Source organism: Uloborus diversus, chromosome 7 (assembly GCF_026930045.1).
Source record: "Uloborus diversus isolate 005 chromosome 7, Udiv.v.3.1, whole genome shotgun sequence".
NCBI lineage: Eukaryota > Metazoa > Arthropoda > Arachnida > Araneae > Uloboridae > Uloborus > Uloborus diversus.
In genome coordinates, this window is record NC_072737.1 from 90,593,059 (window position 1) to 90,619,071 (window position 26,013).

A 26,013-nucleotide genomic window follows, 5' to 3' on the forward strand; every position below is an offset into this window, starting at 1 on the left:
GTTGAAAATTTGAGTAAACGAAACTTAAAGTCATATTTTACGTCACTAAATACTAGCGGAAATAAACGGCCAAGGATTGCCGATGAAGTCGAAATAGAAATAAATAATGACAAAGTAGATGCGACTTCTAAATGTACACGGAAAAGTGTCAACGCTGCCACTTTCATCAAGTGGCAAAAGCAGTTTCCGTGGTTGGAAAGAAAGGGTGAAGACCTGGTGGTATGTAAAAAAGTCTGTAAAGATTTTGGAAAAAAAGAAGATACTGGATTCATCGATGGTTGTCCTACTGCAAGATTCGAAACAATAAGTAGTTTTCTTGTTGATTAGTGCAGGCGGTTCATTCGCTTTTTTTATTTTTATTATTATTTTTAAAGATATTTATTAAATTGCGCTCAATTGTTTTTCAAAACACATCATAAATGCAATTTTCAATACTGAACACGTTCTTCTCGGAATAATAGTTCCGGTGTTTGATATTGCAATCCTTTTGCATCTTGCCGATATTATAATACTTTTAAAATCTAGAAGTTATTTTTACATATGCTACCTTTAGGTTAGCTTATTTTCTTTTTTATTTTAATTTATAATATATTATTTTTTTCAAAACATGCGGACAATGAGCACGTGCTTTGCGGGAAGTGTATTCTCGCTTTTGACCTTTCAATCCTTTTGCATCTTGTAAATATATTAATATTTTTTGACAATTAGTCGCATGCCACTTCAGATTAACTTATTTTCTGCGTTTGTTTTTCTTTTTAATGAATAAATTTATTTTCGAAATCATTCCAACACTAAACTTGTACTTTGTGGAAAATTGCGTATCGTGTTCGAGATTGCAATCCTTTTGCATCTTGTCAATATTTTTAATACTTTTAAAATCTAGATTTTTTTTTTTTTTTGGTTTTATGTCACTAAATTAAGTTAATAGTAATTATGGTACTTGTATAAACTTAGCAGGTGATTTCAAAATGCATTATTTTAATGCATTGTACATATATACCAGCTTGTTTTCATGCATATTACAGTTTAGTATAAATTTCAGCATGTTATTGAACGCATTTGCAAATTGCAACCAAGTAAAGCATAACGGCATCTAAGAAAAAAATATTGGTTGCCAATGGCACCTAAGTAGCTGATGCTAATTTCGACCTCTGGTCCCGGCCAGTTTACTCCATGTCCCGGAAAATGATAAATTTGACCAAAAAAAGTACAAAAATAATTGACTGTGAATGATTACTTAGGATAATTAATTATGTCATTTGTAACATTAATATGTAAAATTAATATTGAATTAGCTTCTGAAGGATTTTAACCAAAAGAGTTCTAGCTAATGAAAAGTACATGTAAATATTGTTCAATTTTTTTCCTTAATCAAGGTGTTTCTCCTTTCTTAAGTAACTTGAAAATATTCACCTGTAGGAAAAAAAATGTTTTAATTTAATCTGCTTGGGTCATGTGTTATTACTCCTGGTTTTGGTTCATATTTTAGTAACCATTTATTCTTAGCGGGGTAGGGGGCCTCTCTTCCAGTGTCCTGGTTGAACTTTTCAGAAATCCGGCAAGCCTACATTAGGGTCAGTTAGGGTAAAAGGGAACAGAATTTCAATGTTTTAACTGTAGAACCTTCCTTTTCTTTTGGATGAACTGAAAGATAAAAGTTTGCATATTGTGTCCAAGACACAATTAGATATACACCAATATACACTTCGAGAGTAACTAAGAATGAAAAATTTGATTTCATGACTTTTTTAGTGAATGAAATCGTGTTAACTTTTACCCCAGAGTGTCAAAGCTGAGTTCCAAAATTCATTAGCAAAGAAGTTAAAATTGGAAAAAAAGCTTTAGCAGAATGTAGAAAAGTTGAAGATTAATAAGAATATATTCACACATCTTTCTAACTGTTTCAATGTGTTTAGTCGAAAGTTGAAAACCAACTTCAAAATTCAGCCATGACATATTTAAAAAAATAAATACAAAGCAGCTAACATTATTTTTTGAATTAAAAAAAAATCGAATTGCACTTAATATTGAGATAACACAAATTTGATTTTTTTTAAATAGTACAAGTCCACTCCCCATAATAGTGCATTTATTGAAGGAGCATAATGCCCTTTAAGATAATCAATAAGAATTTATGCTAGCTAAGATTCCTTATTTCATTTTCATAATTTAGATAGTATTTTCAGATTTAACAAAAAAATGCAACTGTAGATGAAATACTGTAGTGCTTCTTTCTACTTCAGAGACTATGGAGTAAACGGAAACATGCAATTTGTTTCTGCATTAAGTTGACGTAAGTAGATAACCACAAAATACACCATCAGTTAGGAAGCTTAAGAAATTTTTCACCAAACAATAATCAAACAATGGCTTGTAGGCCACATGAAACCCATGGTATTGTCCAAATATAATTTGACACCATTTAAAAAGGAAAATCATACGAAAAAATTTAATTATGAGCTGAATACATGTAAAAGGTGTAATTTACATTACAACACAAAGGTGCAATTTACATTAAAATTTAATCTAGCAAAAAAAAAAGAAGAATTGGAAGAAGAAAACATTTAGCTTTAAAAATGTTTTTTTTTTTTTTTTTTTTTTTTTTTTGTCAGGAAGTGCCCAGACCCTTTTCAGATATAAGGGAAACACTACATATTCAACTCAAATAATGAATTTTATCAATTACAATAGGGATCTTAAATTCATATTAAGTACAATAAATGTAACAGAACTGCTAAATAAAATATTTTTCAGAACTTGTAAAATTCATACTAACATAAGTGAAATCAACAAAGTCACATGAAACATCCTCAAAGTTCATAGTACTAACAGTGTAGTTATTCCCTTCATTTTTGAAGTGGCACTAAAAATATAAAAATATTTAAAATCAATCTTAATGTAAAGCTATATAAAATAAGCTTAATACATACAAAATAAGTACATATTCAAAAGAATTCTAATGCATAAAATATCTTCATTTAAAATATAATTACCAAATACCGTCAGCATTGCAAACAATGTTCCAACAAACAAAAGCTTCTAACAAGATTTTTCATTTTACATTTATTTTATACAGTACAACCTCGATATCTCAAATCTCTCGGGACGGGAAAAAAAATCGAGATGTGGAGTTTTTGAGTAATCAAGGTTTAAAAAAAAATTACACTAGAAACTCTCACAATTACACACACGCACGCTTTATGCATTTATATATGTACTATGAGACCACTTTGAATTACGGTTAATAAAGCAGTCTTCATTCAATATTTTACTAGATTTGAAATTTTATAATTGTCGAAAGTGCACAGGAAGAGATTTTGAAATGAACAACCATTTCAACTTGGTTTTTCACCTAAAAATTAAAAAATTCTTATCTTCAACTAATAGCTCCCCACATTCAAAAACTTTTCAGCAGTCATTTTGTAGGAGTTAAAAAGACAGAATGATGAAAATGAGGAATGCATTTTCCGTTTTCACTTGAAAACTGACTGGCAAAAAATCAACCCCCTTTCATCAAAATGGACAACATGCAGAGAAATGCACAAAGATTCTAAACTCTGCGGAAAACACAGCACACCTTTCATACCAACGCTCCCCTATTATCTTGCTTCAATCCCATAATCACAAAGTTTCCAGGAAGAGAGAAGAAAACTGGTCCCTGGAACTGGTTTTACTACAAAAATTGCCAAAGAAAAACGACAACTGAAACTTGCTTCTGTGCAAAAATTTCGACATATCAAGGGTTTCGAAAAATAAATTTCGAGATAACTATGGAAAATATATAGGGTTTTTTATAGAAAATGAGGGGAAAAATATTTTTTTGAGACATCAAGAGTTTCGAGATAAGGAGGTTCGAGATATCAAGTTCGACTGTATACCTTTTAGTTCAGAATATAGGAAGTGTAAAGACGAAAAACCCTGTTAGTCAGTTTTTTCAAGGACCATCTAGTGGTTGCTGAAGAAGATTGCTTTTTGAATAGTCTATCATGCTTTGTACAAAACTCTGTCAGTCAGCTAAAATATTTGTTCGAAAATAGGTGCTACTGAGGACCTCCATGAAATTAAAACATTCAAATACATTGTAGCTTGTAAATAAACTTATTTCGAGTGATGAGGATTATCCCGGCTGTACCCTTCCTACATTATTAAAGAATCAAAATTTAATTTGGGTATGGAACATCTGTTTTATTTATCAAAAATTAGTTTTCATTTAGCAGATTTGGAGAACAGTTAAAATCTTTGGTGAGTAAAAAATGGAGTAAAATAAGCAGGACAAAAAGTATATATAGACGAGAGATGTAAAATTACTGGAAATTTTGAAGTGGTGGAAAAAAACGGGTTCTTTCCCAGGGGTTTTCTGGAAAAAATGGAAAATTTGATTTTTTATGAATAAAAATACGGTTTCTTAATAGCTCTGTTTTTCTTGGAACATATGAAGTGTTAAGCATTAAAAAATATACGCAATGCTTATCTACTTTTTCTGCTTAACAGAAATACACATAAAGATAAGTTTAGTTATAAAATAACAGCCTTTTTGTTTTGTAACTGAGAACTTTCTTGGTCAAACACCAGAAATAAGTCAACTTGTTGTTTAACCAATAATATTGGGTAAGGTGTGTCTGATCATAACAATTAATTTTCTATTTCAGATTGCCTTTGAAACTTGAAATAATAATAGTAATTATTGACTTTCAAACATGATTGATAGTGTTTGAAAGAAAAATAAGTATGTATTCCCTTTCTCTCTCTTGCAATGTAACTTTGTTCTCTGAAAATGAAAGCTTTTGAGTTTTGATTTTTTTCCAATCCAGTCTAAGTCCAAATACTGCTACGCAAATTTATAAAAATAAAAATTCTATATTTTTCAAAACTTTTTATTTAAGTTTAAGTTTTCGTCAGTATTATGTAAAAGAAAGTTAAGTTTTGTTCAATGCTATGTAAAAATTAATAATAAAATAGATTAAAAATAATAAGAACTAGTATTGTGTTTAAGATATGTTTGTGATAAAATTGTCAAATACATTTTTTTGTTGCCTAAACAAACTTGAATTTCTGCATGTATGAGGAAAAAAACTCTTTAAGTGCCTATAATTCTTTCACTAAAGCAAATAAACTATCTCTGATCCTATAATGGATCCTAGAGAACAAAGTTAAGTTTTAGTTAAAATTTGGATGAATTGAAATGACTTATGTATTGATTACTAAAGAATTCTAAACTGCTAAAAAGTTTTATATAATTTAAACAAGGGCAACCCGCGAGTGCTGACTCGCGCCTGAAAGTGTAAACCAACATTGTAGTAAAACCGAATTGAAAAAAAAAAATTTTTGGAAGTTTAAAACATCATGTTGATAAAACCTTGCATCTATAACCCCAAATGTACCAAAAAAAAATATTTATTCAAATCAAAAAATATTTAGGTGTCCGGCAAGAGCATTGAAATTTGTAATTTTCTTCAAAAAATTGATTTTTTTTTCTATGTATTTTTTTCTTTAATGCAAGGTAAATTTTAAAAAGTTATCAAGCTGAAAAATATAAACAGTACAGTTGATAATTAGCATTAAATAGCAATTTTTGCTCTCTTGCAATATTTAAATAAATAAATTTGCAATGGTAGACCATTTGGGTTTCTTTCAATGAATTTTCTAAATTTTATGTTTTAACTTAGGAAATTTTCAACACTGCGGTTTGATGAAGCAGTTAACGAAGTCAAAATTGGTATAGTTAGTTGCTGCTCAGTTTTTTTTAACTGTTAAAAAAATTATTTTTGAGTCCATGTCAGTTGCTTAAACTTGGGACATGGGGTACGTTTATGCATACTTATTTTGACACCTAACGTGGTTCAGTTAAAATTTTGAACATAACGTTTTACCACAGTTAAAATAAAGCAAATTTATTCCAGACAGAACAGTGTATAAAGTAAAAGCTGAACGGGAATGAAGACAGCACTACAATGATGTAAGCTATAAGGTACGAATTTGTCACTCAATTCAAAACTAAATGGTGATTTTCAAAACTAAATAGCCTGAAAATACTCAAAAGTTTTGAGACAGTTCAGAGCAAAAAAAAAAAAAAACAGCAAGGAACGTTTAGAAATAAAACACAGTAAGAACGTGCGTAAAGGTGCTCAGACGTCAACGATTAAACTTGCCTCGTTGCCAAGTTCGGATTTATTTTTAACATATAAAAAAATTTAATAACATTTCAGTTCATACACATACAATTCTCAAAAAAGGATAAAATTCGGTACAGATGTGATATACCCCCCCCCCCCCCCCCCACCATTTGGCGACATTCGATTTTTTTGCACAAAATTAAAATATTTTTCTCGCCAATGAGGCGATAATTTTTTATGCATGGCATCCCTGGCCAAACTAACCTGTGTTTAGCAACCCGAAGGCAATCTTACAGATCTGTTCAAACTTGTTTACTTGGGTTTTTTACTCGGTTTCACGCAGGAGAGATACGTGGTGTTGTTTCGTGCAATATACCTTACAGGAATGCTTATTTTGTGTTAGTTTAAATTCAGTAGTTGTGTTTTGAAGTAAAAACATTAGAAAATGCCAGTTTCTTCAAACTTGAAGGTTAATTAAAAGTTAACTCCAACGTGGTGTGTATCTGTAACGTGCCATTGTCATATGATGTATTGTTTTAGACTGAGTGTGAATATTTATACCATATAAAAAGGTAAGTTCTTTATTTTAGAATTCAAAAAAAACCTCTCACTTCCAAAATTCTTTGTTTTTACAAATCCTTGAGGGGGTTCTTGTAGTTTTTAACTTTATTTTTACTGTATGTAAATTAATTTTACAGAAATAGTACGGTTATTTTGTTCTAAAAGTTAATTCTTATCGGTGCTTTGAATTATTTAGACATTCTATTAACGTGCCTCCTTTAGGTACTGAATTTTATGTTAACAATTGAAAGTTCTTTCGGTTGTACTCTTAAAAATGCTGAATTTTATTAATAAATCTGCACAATAATGGTGCATATTTCACACTTAAAACTGTGTCATTATTGTACACTGAACGGAAGGAGCCACCCTTGGGTGTCTCCATGAAAATATACATAACTGTGACCATACTCCGACTGTAATGTATATTAACAGTCGGAGGGATAACGGACCGAGCGGAGCGAGGTCCTGGCGAGCCAGAGGTCTCATAGTACTTTCGTAATGAGACCGAGGCAGGGCCGGCGAGCCGAGGTCTCATTACGAAAGTACTATGAGACCGAGGGCTCGTATCCCGGAGAAATGATGAAAAAAAAAATTAATGCATTAATTTCGACTTGTAATTAATACAATAATTTATTTCATTGTATTTTAATATGTTTACAAAAAACCCCGGCCCTGTACATTTTTGAAGCATATATTCGTGATGTTTTTTGTTGTGCTTTTATGTTGTTTTTATATATATTGTGTTCTGAAGTGCTTTGATCATGTTTTTTTATCTGATTTTTTCCTGTTGGCGCTAAAAAAGCATCGCTAAGAACGATGTATGACATATGTCGTCATACATCGTTTTCTTGGCGACGCTTTCTTGGTGCCAACAGGAAAAAGTCGCCAAGGGTGGGGTATATAACATCAGTTCCTAAAATTCCGCTGATTTCTATATATTTGTTCTTTCTTAACTAAGTATCATTTATTCACAATAAGCTTCAAAACGCTAAACTCAAAATTTACTCAACTCTGTAGAAAACACATTCTTCTTCCTAATAGTATACCAAAGCTCGAATGATGCTCAAAAACTTGTGAATTTATTTGCTAGGAAGCAGCATCAATCTGTTGTGAATGTTGACTCTCCAGTTATAATTCGTTTAGAAAAAAGGGCATTGAGTAAATGTGCCCCGTTCTACCCTAATCAAAATATGGATTTTTTCAATTTTAAGTTCAATTTTTCACTTTAAATATATTATTTTTTTATTATTAATTTGCAAATGTTGATTTAAAAATGTGTTTGATAATTTTTGAACTTGATATTTTATTAAATGTATTTCTACTTTTTTAAAAGGTAAATTGAAAAAATAAATTTTCTTGAAGAAAATCATAAATTTTAGGCCTCCTGCTGAGCACCTAAATATTTTTTTAATTTGGATAAATATGTTTGTGGTACATGTGGGGCTACAGGGGCGTCTTTTTATCAACATGAAGTTTCGAACTCCCAAATTTTTTTTTTTATTATTCAGCCTAGTACACAGGGATGGTTTACACATTCAAGTGCAAGTTAACAGGGGTTGCCATTTTTTAAATATGAAACTTTTTTTATAATTGTTTTGACCTAAAAGGAAAAACATAAGAGGGTGTGCAACTTGATAAACCGACTTCCGTTTTTTTTTTGGTTCACCCACTAACATAGTATATATATACTCTCACCTCTAAAGGTTCCCCTAATTGATATTATTGAGATAATTTTGTGAAAAAAATTTCATTTTGTATGCAACAAGTATTGAATGTTTTTTTTATTTATGTGCAAATTATAATAACATACAACAACTTGCATTATAAAAGATACATCGTATTTTAACATACAAGGAGGGGGTAGGGGGCAGGGTTGCCGGATGTCCCGGATTTCAAGGGACTCCCGTATTTTGAAAAATTGTCCCACGGAACTTCTATACGGGACGGCTTAGGTCCCGTATTCTAGCTAATAACAATATTTTCTAACACGAGACAGTGTTTTAAGGTAAAAAGATTAAGTAAAACAAAAAATGTGACTAAACTAATTAGCACCTGTTCCTATCAACGTCGATCTGTATACCTAACTTCGTTCTAATGCTTGATTTATTCTTTGAGTTAGAGTTTTTCCAAAAGTAAGTCACAAATAAACATACTGAGAGGATTTCGAAAGCCATTGAAACATGATTGTTTATCATCCCTTAAAAATACAACCATAACCAGTAATTGCCCTCAACGACAAAAATACCCGCCCCCCCCCCCCTTTCACTCTTAGAAGCCTGTCCTGTATTTACTGTTCTTAAATCTCGCAACCCTGGTGGGGGGAGAAGGAAATAGCATCAGAATTTAAGTTTGAGAAATTTTCAATTAAAACTTCCTGAAAAGTTGAAGAAATTCAGTTTTTCAGGATTGGTAATAAACTTCTTTGGAAAAAAACGTTTTTTTTTCAATGTTTCTTTTCCGAAATTTTCTTTTTTTCTTCGGACTGTTTTCATCTCTAATATACACATAACAAAAATGAAATCCAATATATTTTCATACATTTTCAACAAAAAAAAAATGATTTTGATTTTCGTTTTGGTTACTTACCTTTCCTAAGGTTCTGTGAAAGAGCAAAGTATGAAAAATAGATGATACAACTTCTTGCACTTGACGTCCTTCAACTGACTATATAAAACAAAGACAATGTCAATTAATCAGTTATGAATTTTTTTCATATGTCATTAAAAATTAACAAAAAGGGTTTCAAAAAGTTATTTGTTTCAATAAAACCAGGGCAAATATCTTTGAACTTCTCCCTTCTGAATAAGAACTAATTTTATGCTCACCTTACAGTTCAGCAAATTTTATTATTTTCAGTTTTCTAATTAATTTAAATAAAAAAATATTTTAACAAAGGGCCTTCTCCCAATTATATACAATATTTTACTGCCCAAGGCAAGCCTTTTCCAGATCAGGCATTGAGTGTTAGATATAAGAATTTAAAGTTAGGCAACATAACGGCAGAGGCATAACTTGGCCACCTGAAGTGGGGGGGGGGGGGGTTCTTAAAGGGAAATTTATTTGATTCATATTCTGGCATCCAATAACAATAATGCAAGAGACATTCTACTTCAGGGGCGCACCAGAAAAGTTTTTAAGGTTAGGGAGGGCATATCAAACTAGTATGTTGTGGCCATCACGAAACTTTCTTCTATATTTTTCTTTTTTTTTCTGATCCCTTCCCATGCTTGGCGAGGAAGCAATATTTCCAACAAAAACAAAATTACACATGCAAAACCTTGACGACCATCCCAATGTCTGAATTATTACAAAAGCAAAGCAAAGAGCGAAAATTGAAAGTTATTTTAAAAGCCTTGCTTGAATTAATTACAAATATTTTATTTGTTAACAAACATAAGATGGCAACAGTTAAAAATTTTAAGTCATTGAGATAATATTTCCGATCATTTCCATTATATACAATATTTTACTGCCCAAGGCAAGCCTTTTCCAGATCAGGCATTGAGTGTTAGATATAAGAATTTAAAGTTAGGCAACATAACGGCAGAGGCATAACTTGGCCACCTGAAGTGGGGGGGGGGGGGTTCTTAAAGGGAAATTTATTTGATTCATATTCTGGCATCCAATAACAATAATGCAAGAGACATTCTACTTCAGTGGCGCACCAGAAAAGTTTTTAAGGTTAGGGAGGGCATATCAAACTAGTATGTTGTGGCCATCACGAAACTTTCTTCTATATTTTTCTTTTTTTTTCTGATCCCTTCCCATGCTTGGCGAGGAAGCAATATTTCCAACAAAAACAAAATTACACATGCAAAACCTTGACGACCATCCCAATGTCTGAATTATTACAAAAGCAAAGCAAAGAGCGAAAATTGAAAGTTATTTTAAAAGCCTTGCTTGAATTAATTACAAATATTTTATTTGTTAACAAACATAAGATGGCAACAGTTAAAAATTTTAAGTCATTGAGATAATATTTCCGATCATTTCCATTATATACAATATTTTACTGCCCAAGGCAAGCCTTTTCCAGATCAGGCATTGAGTGTTAGATATAAGAATTTAAAGTTAGGCAACATAATGGCAGAGGCATAACTTGGCCACCTGAAGTGGGGGGGGGGGGTTCTTAAAGGGAAATTTATTTGATTCATATTCTAGCATCCAATAAAAATAATGCAAGAGACATTCTACTTCAGTGGCGCACCAGAAAAGTTTTTAAGGTTAGGGAGGGCATATCAAACTAGTATGTTGTGGCCATCATGAAACTTTCTTCTATATTTTTCTTTTTTTTTTCTGATCCCTTCCCATGCTTGGCGAGGAAGCAATATTTCCAACAAAAACAAAATTACACATGCAAAACCTTGACGACCATCCCAATGTCTGAATTATTACAAAAGCAAAGCAAAGAGCGAAAATTGAAAGTTATTTTAAAAGCCTTGCTTGAATTAATTACAAATATTTTATTTGTTAACAAACATACGATGGCAACAGTTAAAAATTTTAAGTCATTGAGATAATATTTCCGATCATTTCCATACAATTACAATCGCGAGAAATATGCAGACGACAATCTATTACGATTTATCTTTCTTATTGTTGCATTAATAAAGCTATTCGGAAAAAAAAAATCAACACCTCTTGGAGCGGTTGGCGTCAAAATTGAACCAAAGCCTGTTTACATATGGATTCACATATATTCTAAATTTCAACCTGAACGTAGCATTACTTCTTGAGATAGGACACTCACAATGGAAAAAAAGAACTTGCGATTGCACTACCCCCTTTTTAGCTGTTGACACCAAAATAAAATCAGCTCTTATACCCACTAAGGGCTACTTGCCGATAAATTTTTCTTTCGTTCTGTTCATTATTTCTTGAGATACAGCAGTCACAATTGACGACGAAAAACGTTCTGTAGCTCAATCCCCGTTTGAGTTATTGACAGCAAAATTGAATCAAAACCTGTTCCTGTTAATGGCAACATATGGACCAAATTTTGTTTGATTCCGCCAGTTATTTCCTGAGGAATAGCAAGCACGTGTAACTCAAAAAATGTTCCATTGCTCCACCCCCCTTGGAGGAATTCGCGCCAAAAACCAATGGGCACAACTTCACATAGAGGCACATATGTGTACCGAATTTTGTTCGATTTCATGAGGTAGTTTTTGCTGTAGAGCGGCCACAAAAAACTGGTCACACACAGACGTGACACACACACACACACGGACCGACAGACATTTTCCAAAAATAGTCGAAATGGACTCAGCACACCTCAAAACGTTCAAATCCGTCAAAATTCGAAAATTTGCACGAATCCAATACTTTCTTCTATATATTAGATATGGAAGAAAGTAAAAAGGGAAGAAATTTTTTTGATATGATGGGAAAGGGGGTCTGGGGGTCTCCCCCCACCCCCTTGGAAAATTGTTTTGTATCTTGCAGTTTTAGAAACCCAATTTTAGACTTAACAAAATATACAGGGTCTCAGCGGAAATTTCTAGAAATTTAAGCTTTAAAAACGCAATTGTAGGTCATATTTATCAACGTTAGAGTAAGGGCTGGAGCTTAGGGAAAGTCCCCGATCGATTTTTTTTTTGGGTCAAAATCAATTCCTCCTCCCCCGGCAAGTTTTCGAAATTGAAGTTTCAAAAACGCAATTTTAGACAAACATTGAAGATTTTATGGGAAGAAGGTCCTGAAGCTCTTCTCTAAAATTTTTTTCAAAATTAAGGTGCTAAAAGCTAAAGCAATGTTTTATTTTCGGAGGCTATTCCACTTAAAATTTTTGTAAGTGTAGTTTAAGAAACCTAATAGCTTATGATATTGGAGAAAGGCGGTATAAGGACCCCTGCCTGAATATTTTCTGAAATTCAAGTCTTAAAAACCCGATTGTGAGGCCATATTTTGTAATAATAGGGCCAGTAATTTTTCAAAATTAAAGCTCTAAAAATACAATTTTAAGCAATTTTCGATGTTATTCAGTAATTGAGGGCTTTTCCCTAGAAAATTCGCAAAATTGAAGACCTGAAAACAAAATTTCAGATGCTCCATAATGCTTCTGGTGTGTGTGTGGAAGGGGGGGGGCTTCGGAGGAGCAGCATTTTCCTATTTTCAGAAGAACTAGAAAAAAAAGAGAAGAAATAGGACGGGCCGATTCGCTGATCAATGAGCTGTAACTTTTAAATATTTTTAATTCAAAAATTTATTTTTGAAAGAAATTAAGATTTATCCTAACATTATTATTAATTTATAAAAATCACTTTGTTTTCTAAAGACGTATTCTTATCTTCTCATCTATATATATAAAAATGAATGTTTGTCTGTATGTCATCCATGAACTCAAAAACTACCCGGCAGACTTGGCTGAAACTTTCACCGTTTGTTATTTTTGGAACTGGGAATGTTTATAGACCAGTTCGAAAAAAATCCGATCGATAGTTCCTTTTTTATTCCAATTTAAGTCACAATCCATTGGATAAATACGAATAAAATTATCGGCTGCAGAAATTAATTCGTGTGAAAGATCTCATTGATAAGAAGTTAGCTGTTGCCATTTTCTTGAGTTTGAACAAATAAATTCTTTCTTTATTGTTTTATGGCTTTTCATGCAACGGGGGGATTTAAAACTTTTTCTATTTGATATTTTTAGCGATTGATTGATCTTGCAAATTGCGAGAGTACAAAATTTGAGTATAGTCACAGCTTCACTTGATACCTGGACCGATTATTATGAAAATTGCTATATATATGTATTTTTCCACTGAGAAGGTGCATAATATGCTCATTGAAGCCACTTGCCACCAGGTGGCACTGCAGAGTAGCAACTTCTGCCCCGCTCAACCTATTGTCATGAAAATCAGTATAATGATGTATTTTTTTATTGGCGTAGCAACGCGCGTCGGGTACAGCTAGTCAATAATAAAGAATACTTTTGAAAAACATTCAACTCAGCATTAGGGGCGTGACGAGGGGCGTACATCAGGAATGACGAGCCCCGTGGGCCTCCTTTCTGGTTGCACCACTGTTCTATTTTGACCCGTCTATTATATGGTTATAAATTCATTCATGTGAGCGCCAGTTAAAATAAAGTAAATTTTGCTTCAAGAAAATCTTCGGAAATGCAACATTTCGCTCTTTCTCGAAAACATTCATTTTTTTTTTCTTTTTTGAGCATGTAATCCGAGTTTACTACGTAAATTTAGTAAACTTGGATTACAGGATTTTAGTAAACTAGGCCTATATATATATATTGGAAAGGGGGGTCATAATCACTATCGGATCAGGTACACGGGTACTCTTCTGGGCATCTGATTGCGCCGCTATGGTGCAATTTAAAAACAGATAAACTATGGGTTGAAATTACTAATTGGTAGTTGACTGCAAGGATACAACTTTTACATATAATTCATTACAATTGCATTGGTAATATACGATTTATATTTTATTATCATTTGAAAATAAGATATAGGTCATTTGGAAAACAATTTAAAAAAATTTTCAGCTTAAAAACTAATGGTGCAAAATAAAAACTCAGCCCGTGACTCAAAAAAAATAGGGGGGGGGGCACTATCTCCCCCCCATTTTACCCCTATTCATAATGGTGACAGAATAAGTTTTCTAAGCATCAAAAAGAAAAATCTGGGACCAATTCAACTTAAACACATTTCAGATTATAAAAAAAATCACAATTTAATAGAAATAATACAGCATAAGATAATATACACAATACAGATAATATATACAAGTACAAAAGTGACGACCAGCAACAGGTTCTGGGCCTAGCTAGATTGGTCCTAGTCAATTTACAATCCCCACTGAAGATCAATGGCTCTCTTAAAACTATCTACTCCCTTGCTCATTACCACCTCTCCCGGTAAGCTGTTCCAAGGTTCCACTACCCTGCTAAAATAATAATTTTTTCCAATATCCATGTTAGCCTGAGATTTAAATAGCTTAAAACAATGACCCCTTGTTCTGTTTTCAGTGCTAAACTATATAGGGGAATATGGGGCAAAGTGAAATGGTTAAGATGACTGAGTTTTTTTTCAAAATGAACAAATCAGAAATTTGTTTTGAAAAGTACAATACATAAAGAAAGAACATTGTATTTTATAAGAAAACTTGCCTTAAAACACTTTTTTATTTTTGGCTGTAAATTTGAGTCTTTAAAAAAAATTGGAAATTTTTCACTTTTTTTTTTTCTCAGGGGGCAAAGCGAAAAATAAAATATTTTTTTTAATGAAATATTTTCCATTTTATTATAAAACATTTTTTGATCAAACAAAATCAGTAAATAAAAGGTTGAATGAATAAAAGAAAAGATAATGAAACAATAAATGAATAATTAAATGAATAAATCAATTTAAAAAGGAAAAGTAAATGAGATAAGAATGAAAATAAGTGAATAAATATATAATTGAATGAATAAATGAAGGAATGTAAATGAATTAATTAATAAATGAAAATTTAAGCTATTTATATTGAATGTGATTGAAGAGTAAGTAAATGAAACAAACTATTTCACTTTGCTCCACATGTACTTGACTAAGTGTACAAGTGATTTAAAATACAAATAAGCATAATATTAACTAAATTAATACTGCATTGGATATTAGGAGGTCTCAATTAATATTTAAAATGTTAATACTTAATAACAATAACTTTATCATTTTATAGCAACAAAAATAATTTGCGACTTACAACAAAATATTACAATATGAGTACCACTTTTTAAAAATTGCCTGTATCACCAAATGCTTTAATCTTCGGTGGTACTTTTTTCCTGACTGGAATCGGCTACATATTGTACAAAAAAGTTTAAATAATGCCAGATAGGAGGAGCTAAAAGCAGAGAAAATATTTCACTTTTTCACTTTACTCCGTTATTTCACTTTGCCCCATGTTCCCCTGCAATTGACTTTTTCCTCAAACTAGTGGAAGAAATCTGTAATCTTTACATGATTTTTGCTTTTACAAACAACTTCATTTATATATGATATGTCCTATAGATTTTTTTTTTTTTTGCAAATTTGCTTCTTGGTTTAAAATGCAAATAAAAATTGCTTTAGATTTTTTTTTTTTTATGCTCTGACAGTGCAGAAGGACAGAACAGAAAAAATATTGGAACCACTTCAAACAGCTAAAAAACAAATTTATTTCAAGACCCAGAAAAAAAGTTAAAATGAGTCGTGTAGGCAAAATATGATTTTGATATGTTTTCAGAAAAACGTACTCAGGGTATTTTCTGAAAAAAGTTAATGTAAAATGCAGAATATTTCAAGGCACATAGCTATTTTCACCAACCAACAGAAAATGACGTAAAAAGCAGGATAACATATCCAACATGCAATGAAAAATGAAGGACAGCCAAGGAAAGAGAGATAGAGTTGACTAGGGGACCTGGATAGCAGTGTTTTGACTCAGGGAATAGTTTAGTTCTCGTAGGGCCTGGTAAGATAGATCATTCGTCATGGCGAATTCCGAAAAAAAAAAGCATGACCACTGCCTATGTACAAATCAACAAATCTTTGCCTGCAGACATTTCAATTGAGGAAACTAACATTTTGCAGCACTTTGAATTAGAATAAAATTATCTCTGCTGGAAAACATCCGATTTGACAATTGCAAATGTTCTCTTGAGAATGAAAAGGATTGAAACAATTTTCCACCCAGGGCAAGAGTCCCAGCGTGCTGCTCCCCACATCTAGCACTGGAAACACCGCATTTTAACAAATTATTTATTCACTATTCATTACATGATCTTTGCAGAATTTAGACTGAATGAAGTTGAAGAGTCATAAATGTGGCAGTGAATACTATATCTAAAATTTTTCTAAAAGTTTTAGCAAGTGATTCTCATTATGATAGAAAATTTACATTTGCTATGAAAATTTAGATACTACAATAATATTATTAAGGAACTTTGAAAGGCTAGCAAATGTGAAATAACACATGAAATTTGAATAGTTTTTTTTATTTATTGTTATCGAACATTATTTTTCTAAATATGAAAACTGCACTTGGAAAAATAGAATACATCAATATCGCTGTACTTCATACTTGAAATGTGTACTTACAAATTCGAAAACTTGATAACGAGTATTCATGATTACAGAAGCTTCCCAACCAACATACTTTAATAAAAAAAATGCAAGTTGGAAGAGTTCCTAAAACAAAAGAGAATAACAATCAAATACAAAAAGGTAAACTATCATGATGTTCGTAGACAAAAAAATAAAAACGCATCCCTGAGAACTTACATGAAATTTCCGTGGTTTCTCTAAGAAAATATGAATAAGATCGAACTCGAAACATAAAATTAATAACTATTATCTGTTCTTAAAATTCCCTATCTACTGCTGTGAATTTAAGCTATTGCATGTGCTATTGCTCAGTTCGCAATTTTTTTTTTTTTTTTATTTGTTTGGAAACAAAAATAACAACCGTCAAGGGAATCAGTTGACAACTTCGAGATTACCTTTAAATAGGCGTTACGAAACAGTTGATAACCAATAAGATAGAAGGAAAATTATGGCTCATCCTCTTTTTCTTTTCACTGCTTAACGCCCTCATAAACCAGAATGGCAAAAAAACAACCCTTCTGATTTTGCCAATTTTTCTGATTACGTGACAATCAGCTAGCGCAGAGACAAAAGAGAAGACTTTTTTTATTATTATTTACAAGTTAAACAGCTTCACATAGAGGACTGCGTGCCAAGCGCCTTGCCTCCCCGGACAAACACTGGAAAGATTTACAACATAAGAGAAGGAAATAACACTCAGGGAACCGGTGGGAATCGAACCCCCCACCCCTGGCTCATAAGACGAAGCTTCAAAAATGGTAAGACATTCCCTTGATTCTGAAAAAAGTTGCATGAAATAGCGATAAAAAGAAACGTAAGCCACGCCCATTTCTCGGATAAGCTACACCCACTTTTCTTGTCCTAGTAGTTTTCAGACACTGAATAAAGATATTGTAGTCAGTTGTGAGTGACTTGGAATCGGAAATAAAGACAAGACTCGTAACTCCACCTGCTGCTTGTTGTCGTTTATGCATTTTTAAACATTGATTTCCAAATTTGTTTTATAGTTCGTGGTAGTAGGCTGTTTAAAGATAGGAAGATAAAGTAAGAACTTTAGAAATCGCACACCGAGACATTCTTTCCCATCTGCATCATTTTACGTTTTAAGCAGTATTTCTACAATGAATGAGAAAGGTAAAAGAGCTTTTGACATGTGGGAAGTGCCCGAAAATATTGATTTAAATGCTCCCCCAGTTTCAGGATTTGATTATTTATACAGAGTCCGATTAGAGACTAGAAAGTGTCCCAAAGTGGTTGTAGCCAATATTGACACGACAAAGTTTATCCATCGTCGGACTCAAAGCGTTGATTTTCACAGTGGTTTTACGCCTGCACCTCCAGGTTTAGAACCCGATACTGAATGGCAGAAAGGTGAACTTGAGCTATTTGAAAAATACCGAACTCAGCTATTCAAAAACAGAGCATTATTAAAACGTAAGTTTGCAAAGCGAAATTCACCTAATATCAACAAAAGTGCGGAGTGGTGTTTGTACTGTTTGGGTTACGAAAAATACAATGGTATATACAAGAAAATTGACCCTGAGTCAGATTGTAGCTCAGATGTCCCTGCAAAAAAGAAACCTTGTTTAGACCTTGGAAATCGACCACTGTTGAGCATTTTGTTGTATTTGAATCAACGTTCTGTCAAAAAACTAGTTAGTTACCACACAAGTTGGCTGAAAGAAATTGGAATATCTAAAGAACAGGGTGAATGGATATATGCTTTGTTAATGTGCCTGGAAAAACCTTTGGATCCTGATACATGTGATGTGCTTCGAAATTTATCAAAACTATGTTCTTCTTTGAGGTTAGGGCTATTGAATCCGCAAGATGAAATGTTAATTTCCCTTAACATTATTATAACTATTATTGCTCAATGCTTTGATCAAAAAGATTTGAGTGACACTTTCTTCAAAACTGAAAGTTCTAACATATGAGAAATAAATAAAAAGTTGTATTTTTTACCTTTTTATGTAAGTTTTATTTTAACTTAGTAAGTATTTGTTTTTACAATTGACTATGATTAAAATTGTTAGAATATCTCCTTAGAATTATTGTACTTTTTTCTTTAGAGTCACAATAGTGATTTCAGTAGCTAAAAGTTCCAGATATTCAGTCTGAACAGGGAAGCTCCAGCCCACCGAAAGTTGGAAGTTTTCTGGAAAATTTCAGATATTTAAAAAAAAAAACACTTTTTCAGTTTGCACTAGAATATAGTATAGTCATGAAAGATCTTAAGCAATTAAAAGGAGTAGTGAAAAATGTTTTTTGACGCATAAATCATTCATCCTCACCCATTCATTATTAAATTCAGGGTTCGTACGGGTCATGGAAATCCTGGAAAGTCATGGAAAAAAAATAAGCGAATTTCAGACCTGGAAAAGTCATGGAAAAATGAAATTTTTTATTGAAAGTCATGGAAATTTATTTCAAGTCATGGAAAAATGTCCTGGACTAAAAGAGGAAGTAACAATAACTAAAGGAGCATAAGAAATCTTGAGTGATTCATCAGCATAGCATATGAAAGCTATTAAAAGTGGAAAATTGAACTATCCCAAAATCAAATCTGAATTTTGAAATCTCTTTGCATCAACTTCTGTCGCAGCCGCTTGCCTTTTTTTGCGATGTGATTTTACTGCTTGGACATCACTTATTTTGAATTTACTGTTATTTTCAACACTTCTTATATTTCATATTCTGTAGTAGTGAAATTCCATTCTTAGTTTTGCCACGCCCACTCAAAAAAAGCAATTCAATTGCATCTGAGTTCAATTCCATTACTTGTAAGAACTTTATTATTACATTTATCAGAGTTTTATCTTAATTTGTTGAAGGTTTTAGAAAATAAAGATCTTTAGTCAGGCGATAGAATACAGAAAAAGAGGAATTCTAATACTCTAAAACAGAAGTGCCCAACATATGGCCCGCAAAACCAGGGCCGATCCTAGGGTGTCGGCCGCCCGTGTGCAAAGACCTAATGTGCCGCCCCTCAAGTGTAATTTGCATATTTTGACTAATCTTTAACGTCTATATAAATCTTTCTTTAAATTTCTATGCCAAATTCGAATTTAAAAAGAGGAGAGGGGGAACAGAAGAATGATCTTATAAAAAAGGAGAAATTTTTTATAATAAGAAACTTCTTAGGTACAATTTATATCTTTGAAGAAAGTAATAGATACCAAAATTTACTAGTCGTAAAAAAGCATTTTATGGTCTTTCTTCGGTGACATCAGAGAAGGGACGGAGGAAGAGGAAGCGTGGGAGGAGGTGTCAGGGGTTCAGGGGAGGAGGATTGCTCCAAGAAAATTGTCGAAATTGGCGTATGAAAAATATTTTTAGTTAATCTTTAGTTGTGTTTGGTTGCAAGGACAAAAGAGTCAAGTATATTCGAGGTGCATGGAGAAATTTTCGAAATTGACGTCAAATATCGCAATTTTAGGAACTTTTTAGACACTTTAGGTGAAAGTAATGTTGCAGTTCTTTCCTAAAATTCTTTCAAAATTGAAATCAATTTGAAGCTATTTTTTAAGACCGTAGCTTAGGAAGGATCGGCGTTCTTCCCGAAAAATCTCCGAAACTGAAATTTTAAACCCGTAATTTTGGGTTACCTTTGTTGACGTTGCAAGAAGGAGGGAGATTCAACAGTCTCCCATTGAAAGATTTTGAAATATAAGTTTAAAACGCAAATTTAGGCCGTCTTTGGTGACGGTAGGGGATCTGGCGGCTATCCTCCGGTAATTTCTCGGCACTATTTTTTCAAAAACCCGTTTTTGGCTAGATTTGAAAACAATAGGGGTAACGTGAAAATATTCCGAAACAAAATATTTTTCGGAGCTGAAATCCATTATAGGTCATTTTTGGGAAGAAAGGGTTTTGGAGCTCTTAAGCTTTTTATATTATCTTTGGTGACGTTAACAAAATAGGGAAGTTTCTACGGTTCGGATGTTTTTCAACATTAATATCTGAAAAATATAACTATAGACTTTTGTCCACCTCACCTCGACGATTGATGGATATGCCCTAGCACCGTAAAAAGTTACATAAGCCTGACAGTTCTCCTCCTGAATTCTTTAGAAAAATAAGTCCCAAAATCGTATTTTAAGCATTGTTTGATAACGATGGGACGAAGAGCGGGCGGGGGTTCAATGTGCCCTCACGAACTGTGTTTTTGAAACTGAAGTCAATTTCAGGCTAGTTTAGGCAGAAAGCTGTAGTTCCACAGAACCGTCTAAAAACGAAATTTACAGGTATAGTGATTGGGTTGGAGAAAAGGGGGATCCGGGGTCTTTCCCCAAAAGTTCTTGAAACTGATGTTTGAAAGACGCAATTTTCGTTTGTTTTTCAATACTTTAAGTGAGAGGGGGGTGGAATTAGAAGCTTCTCTAAAGACGCTAATTGAGACTGTCTTTGGTAGTAATGCTTGCGAATGGATTTCGGGGTCCTCCACCGCAAAAATTTCGAAAAATGCCAAAGCAATTTTATATGACTTTTGATGATAGAAAGGGCTGCCGTCTGAAAACACGTTTTGGATTTTGGAGCCAACATTTTTAGGCTATGTTTAAGTTAAGGTGAAAGAGGTGAATCAGGGATTTAATTGGGTTTTTAAGATCGATGGTTCAACCAGCGAAATTTTCTGAAAGTGAAGCCCTAGAAACGCAATTTTAAGCCTTCTTTAGTTTCGTCAAGGAGGTTACGGCATCCTTTTGGATCTTCGTTTTGGAGCTACATTTAAATTTGCTTCCCAGGGCAAGGGCCCTGTCCTCCTACCTGATCTGAAACCGGGCAGTTCATTCAAGGTTTTAATCAGAAAAATTGTCGTAAAGGGGGAAAAGTACAACATTTTTGTTCGTCATTCATATATGTTACTCTCAAGGGAGTCGCAATTTTCCTTTCTCTCCACGCATCCTCGATTGTTAAACACAGAGTTTGTTACATAGTTTGTTGTTTGAAATACTTGCGAGAGTATCTAATCAGTATAGCTTTTTTTTAAAATAATTTAAATAAAATATGTCTTCATTGTTTAGGTCTATAAAAGCTTGGGGGGTAAACATTAGTGGCCGCCCTCGGAGCTCCTTTTAGACGGCACCATTTCATGCTTCAGAAGGGGGCCTTTCCCTTCCCCTGTATCCATGCCTGATTACCGGTTCTGTCACAAACTTTGCAACCAAATGAAGCATGTTGTTAAGAGTAGACATTAATGGACAATAAACCAACACAATGTTCCCTAACATTCTATTTTTCTTAAACTATGCTATGCTGTCGGAAAATCGACACATCCTTTGACAATTGAACATTTAAAAATCAGAATATTTATTCTACTTATTATAAGTTATCTTGTGAGAAATTCTTGAGGAATTTTGCTTGATTATAAGAATTATATGATGCGGCCTGCGGCCGCCCCTTGCTTTGGCCGCCCTTGTGCGGTGCACACTCTGCACACCTGCTAGGATCGGCCCTGCGCAAAACTAATCCATGCCACCCACTGCTACGTTCAATGTCAGGAATCAAGCATGTTCTGGAATTTCTGAACCTATTAATTTATATGCTTTTGAAAATGTGCAAATAAGTAAACAAAACAAGTATACTTTTGAATCAGGAGATTGATTCATTACTGATTTTTTTTAATGGATTTTTAAGAAAACAAACTAAACTATGTGGCTTTACTTTAAAGAACCAAAATACTGTCAAGTTGCATGGATGATTAAATGCACTGTTGACACTAAAAGGCATCTTTTGAAATGAATTTATTGAAACTTAGTGATGACTCATTCAACCTTTGTCCCATTCAATACCATTCTGCCTGTTTATAAAAAAAAATATCAGACATTTAAACTAATCGTTTCACTGCATTTTTACTTAACTTAAATTTATATGATGAAGACAAAAAATAATAGTTTAGTTTTTTAAGTGTACACTTATATTTTTCCATTATGAATAAGTGCTTCAATGAGGCTGTGGCATTCATGTAGACGTTTTGCAAATGCTCAATTCCAAAAATTTAGCAAGTTTGAGATTAAATAGTACTATTCTCTTTGTGTAACGAGGTCATGAAAATTTTCATTGAAGTCATGAAAAAGTCTTGAAAAAGTCATGGAATTTTTTCATCCAAACAGAGTATGAACCCTGTAAATTAGGCATTTTTCATCTCCAGATACATGTGAGAAAAAATCGCCAAATTTTGTGAGAAATGATAGGTTCTGGAAATGGTCGTCAGAATAGCAATATCTTTAAATATTAACAAAGTTACAGGAACTGCTTAATTGTCTAAAACATGTTTTCCCCATATTCTCTTTTAAATGTTACTTTAATTTTTTTAACTGTTACTCAAATAACATATCAAGGTAGAATTAAAGGGGCACTTCTCCAATTTTGATGGTTAGGTGTATGATAATGTTTCTGTTGATTATGTAGAAAGAGATAAGGCTCTTTGGACCGGTCTCAATATTTTCAACAGTATTATATTCAGTGGCGGATCATGTGATTGTGAGGCCCCAGGTGCAGCCTGATCCTGAGGCCCTCACAACAAAAACGATAGTCTTACTAATATTAACAATGCTGGAAATCATAACTTTTTTTATTTTTTGAATAAACGAACAAGCTTTGGGGGGGGGGGGACAGTTACATTCTTATTTAAAAAGGAAAAAACGACATTTCTGACCGGAAAAAAAATTGCAGTGAAAAATTTTGCCTCCTATATTTGTACGTAATTTAGTCAGTACCGGGGGAGATATCCTCCGAGCCCCGCTTTCTGGCATTTACAGGGGTCGGAGTGGTGATTTCAAAAATTTTAGGAAACAATTTTGATAAAATTTTAAGACAACAGATATCAAGTTTTTTTTTAAAACTTAAACGTAATGTATAAGCTTGATTTTCGCAGTGGATGATAAAACGTTTCAAATTCAATCTTGAAAATTACAATACAATGCATTCAATCATTTATTCTTTAACACAGTGACCAGTATGAAACAAAAATAAATGTACATATGTCCTATTGCCTCTTTACTTGCTTTGTTGTTGTTGAAAAAATGTCCTTAATAAGGAGGGTTTAAAAGCAGAGTGTAAGGTGCAAGTCCAAAACTTATTGCATTTTTCTTTTTATCAGATAATCTGATACTTTTTGGTACCTCAAAATCATCAAAAATACCCCTGTAAATTCCAGATAAATCATTTAAAGACGCAAATGAATAATTGTTTTTTATGGCAACTAAAACTATAAGAAAACCTCCGCTTACGAAATTTTATCTTGGAGTGAAATTGAAACAAAAGCTTTGGATTGCTTCATTATAACCAATATGTTTTCAGTAAAAGACAAAGAACATGGAATTTAAAATACGGCTTGATTTTTCAAACTACTTGCCAACCTCTTATGTCTCGCCGCATCAGCATGAGACAATACCTGTGAAAATAAAATGCCTTAAATTCATCCCTGTCTGCATGGCACCGTGTGCTAATTTTGCATCTATTTCTCTCTGCCTTTTCAACCACAGGGAAGAGAATTTCGTTTCCCATGGCATTTAAATAAAACAAACTGTTATTCACATTTTTAAAACAAAAAGTTAGTGACTAAATTTAAAAATTATATGTGCAAGAAATAATCCAACTTCACTGAACAGAAACACAAATAAAAGTAAACTGAGTCTTTGTATTGGAAGAACTATGTAGCTAATGCTCAGACTACAACGCAAGATAAGCATTATAAAAATAAATATTACTTCCCACCTGGGGACAAACCATTTAACTTTTGTTCTAAATACGCTTTTTGAACCAAGTGCTTACATTTGGGTTCTTATTTTGTTGTATAGCTTTTTTGTAGTGCTTTTTTTGTTTTAATTTTTTTTTTTTTTTTTTTTTTTCTAAATTATTGAGGACTTAGCTACAACACTGCTTCAATGCTTCACTTTGCCTTCATTCAATTGCTTGATTACGTATATGGAAACAAATCACCAAAAACATTAAACACCTATCTTTCTCTTTCTATGCAATTGTATGTAAAATATAATTTATAAATTGTTGGTTTTAAAAAGTTTGTTAAATTTTGCTATATTTGACCAAATTAGGGGAATAAAAGTGCGTTTTTTTTAAAATTGGATAAAGGTGTGAGAAAAAGATATTATTAAATTGAAAATTTGAGGATATATAAAAGTTAAACTAAGCAAACTACTAGTATTGCTAGTTCATTTAACCAGAGATATAAAACATTTTAACTGGATCTAGTTGTTGTTTAAATGGTTTATATTTTTAATTAAATAAAAATAAGATAATTACAGTTGGTTCTCTATTTAAGGTCTTTTAAGGGACCGCAAAAAATTGTTCAAAAGAAGAATGCGTCGTTAACATAATTTTTCTTCAAGTACAGTGGAGGGCTCCGGGTATGAAAAGTCATCGTTAAATAAAGAAAGTCGTTTAAACAAAGAGCTAACTGTACTTATTTTTTAAAAGATTAGCATAAAGCTTTTAATTTTGGCTGTAACACCCATTGTGTTGTAGCCGACTGCATCAAAATAAAAAGATTTTAAAAGGGATAGAGGTCTTTTTTTTGAGATGTTTTATAAAGTGTCACAGCAGTTGAATAAATTTTTTGCAAACAATTGGGATACATATCATATTTGATAACATGTGGCATTCTTGACTCTGTGGAATGTGCTTATCCTAGCAATTACAAGAGTAAGAGATTTTAACAATAAAATCAAATTCCAATTACTTTTACTTAGTATTCTACCAGCAGACCCAGATAATATAGACTAATATTTGAACAAAGTTTGCAGACAGTTTTGATATTATCAAACACATTTTTTTTAATCAAACTAATTCGGCAGGTGACAAATGCTGGTTGTTGATTTTGAAGTGCCCCCAATTTGTTCAATGAAAATTAATGAAGCAATTTTCATTGTATTTTATAATGAGATCCATGATAAATGGTTTGGTTGACTGGTTTAGGGTTTTTTTTTTTTTTGTATTTACTTTTGAATATTAATAATCTGCAGATATAATACCAATTTAATATTATCACAATCAATAGTTGTATCATTTTCTACCTTAAACCAGGGGTTCTCAACCTTTTTACTTGGTACCCTTATGAGTCCTAAGTGGACCAATAATATTTTCACAACTATTATATTTATTTGGTGAAATGAGATAAATTCAAAAATTTTCTTTAATAAATTTAATTACAACTATAAAAATGATGTAGTTTAATATTAACTCAAATATTTGCTGACCTCATGGAACTTGCTCATAGACCGCAAGTTGAGAAC

The 26,013-nt window shown here is 32.5% G+C and overlaps 2 protein-coding genes across 4 annotated transcripts in view; one reads left to right on the top strand and one right to left on the bottom strand.

Moving 5' to 3' along the window:
• Positions 1-17,087, bottom strand: part of LOC129225569 (autophagy-related protein 101-like) — a 45,126-nt gene extending 28,039 nt beyond the window's left edge. For all 3 annotated transcript variants that reach the window (XM_054860016.1, XM_054860018.1, XM_054860017.1), the window contains exons 1-4: positions 16,937-17,087; positions 16,754-16,843; positions 9,261-9,338; positions 2,777-2,863 (exon numbers count right to left, since the gene is read on the bottom strand). In XM_054860016.1, coding sequence (XP_054715991.1) covers positions 2,777-2,863; positions 9,261-9,338; positions 16,754-16,783 — 195 coding nt within the window. In that variant the 5' untranslated portion in view covers positions 16,784-16,843; positions 16,937-17,087. The remainder of the gene's footprint in view (positions 1-2,776; positions 2,864-9,260; positions 9,339-16,753; positions 16,844-16,936) is intronic.
• Positions 17,088-17,665: 578 nt separating this feature from the next.
• Positions 17,666-18,721, top strand: LOC129226273 (gem-associated protein 2-like). Its single transcript, XM_054860874.1, has one exon. It carries the CDS (start codon positions 17,881-17,883, stop codon positions 18,694-18,696), a length of 816 nt encoding a protein of 271 aa, XP_054716849.1. The 5' UTR covers positions 17,666-17,880; the 3' UTR covers positions 18,697-18,721.
• Positions 18,722-26,013: the final 7,292 nt, after the last annotated feature.

Coding starts and splice junctions, on each gene's coding strand:
- LOC129226273 (XM_054860874.1), top strand. CDS start 17,881: ATGAATGAGAAAGGTAAAAGAGCTTTTGACATGTGGGAAGTGCCCGAA.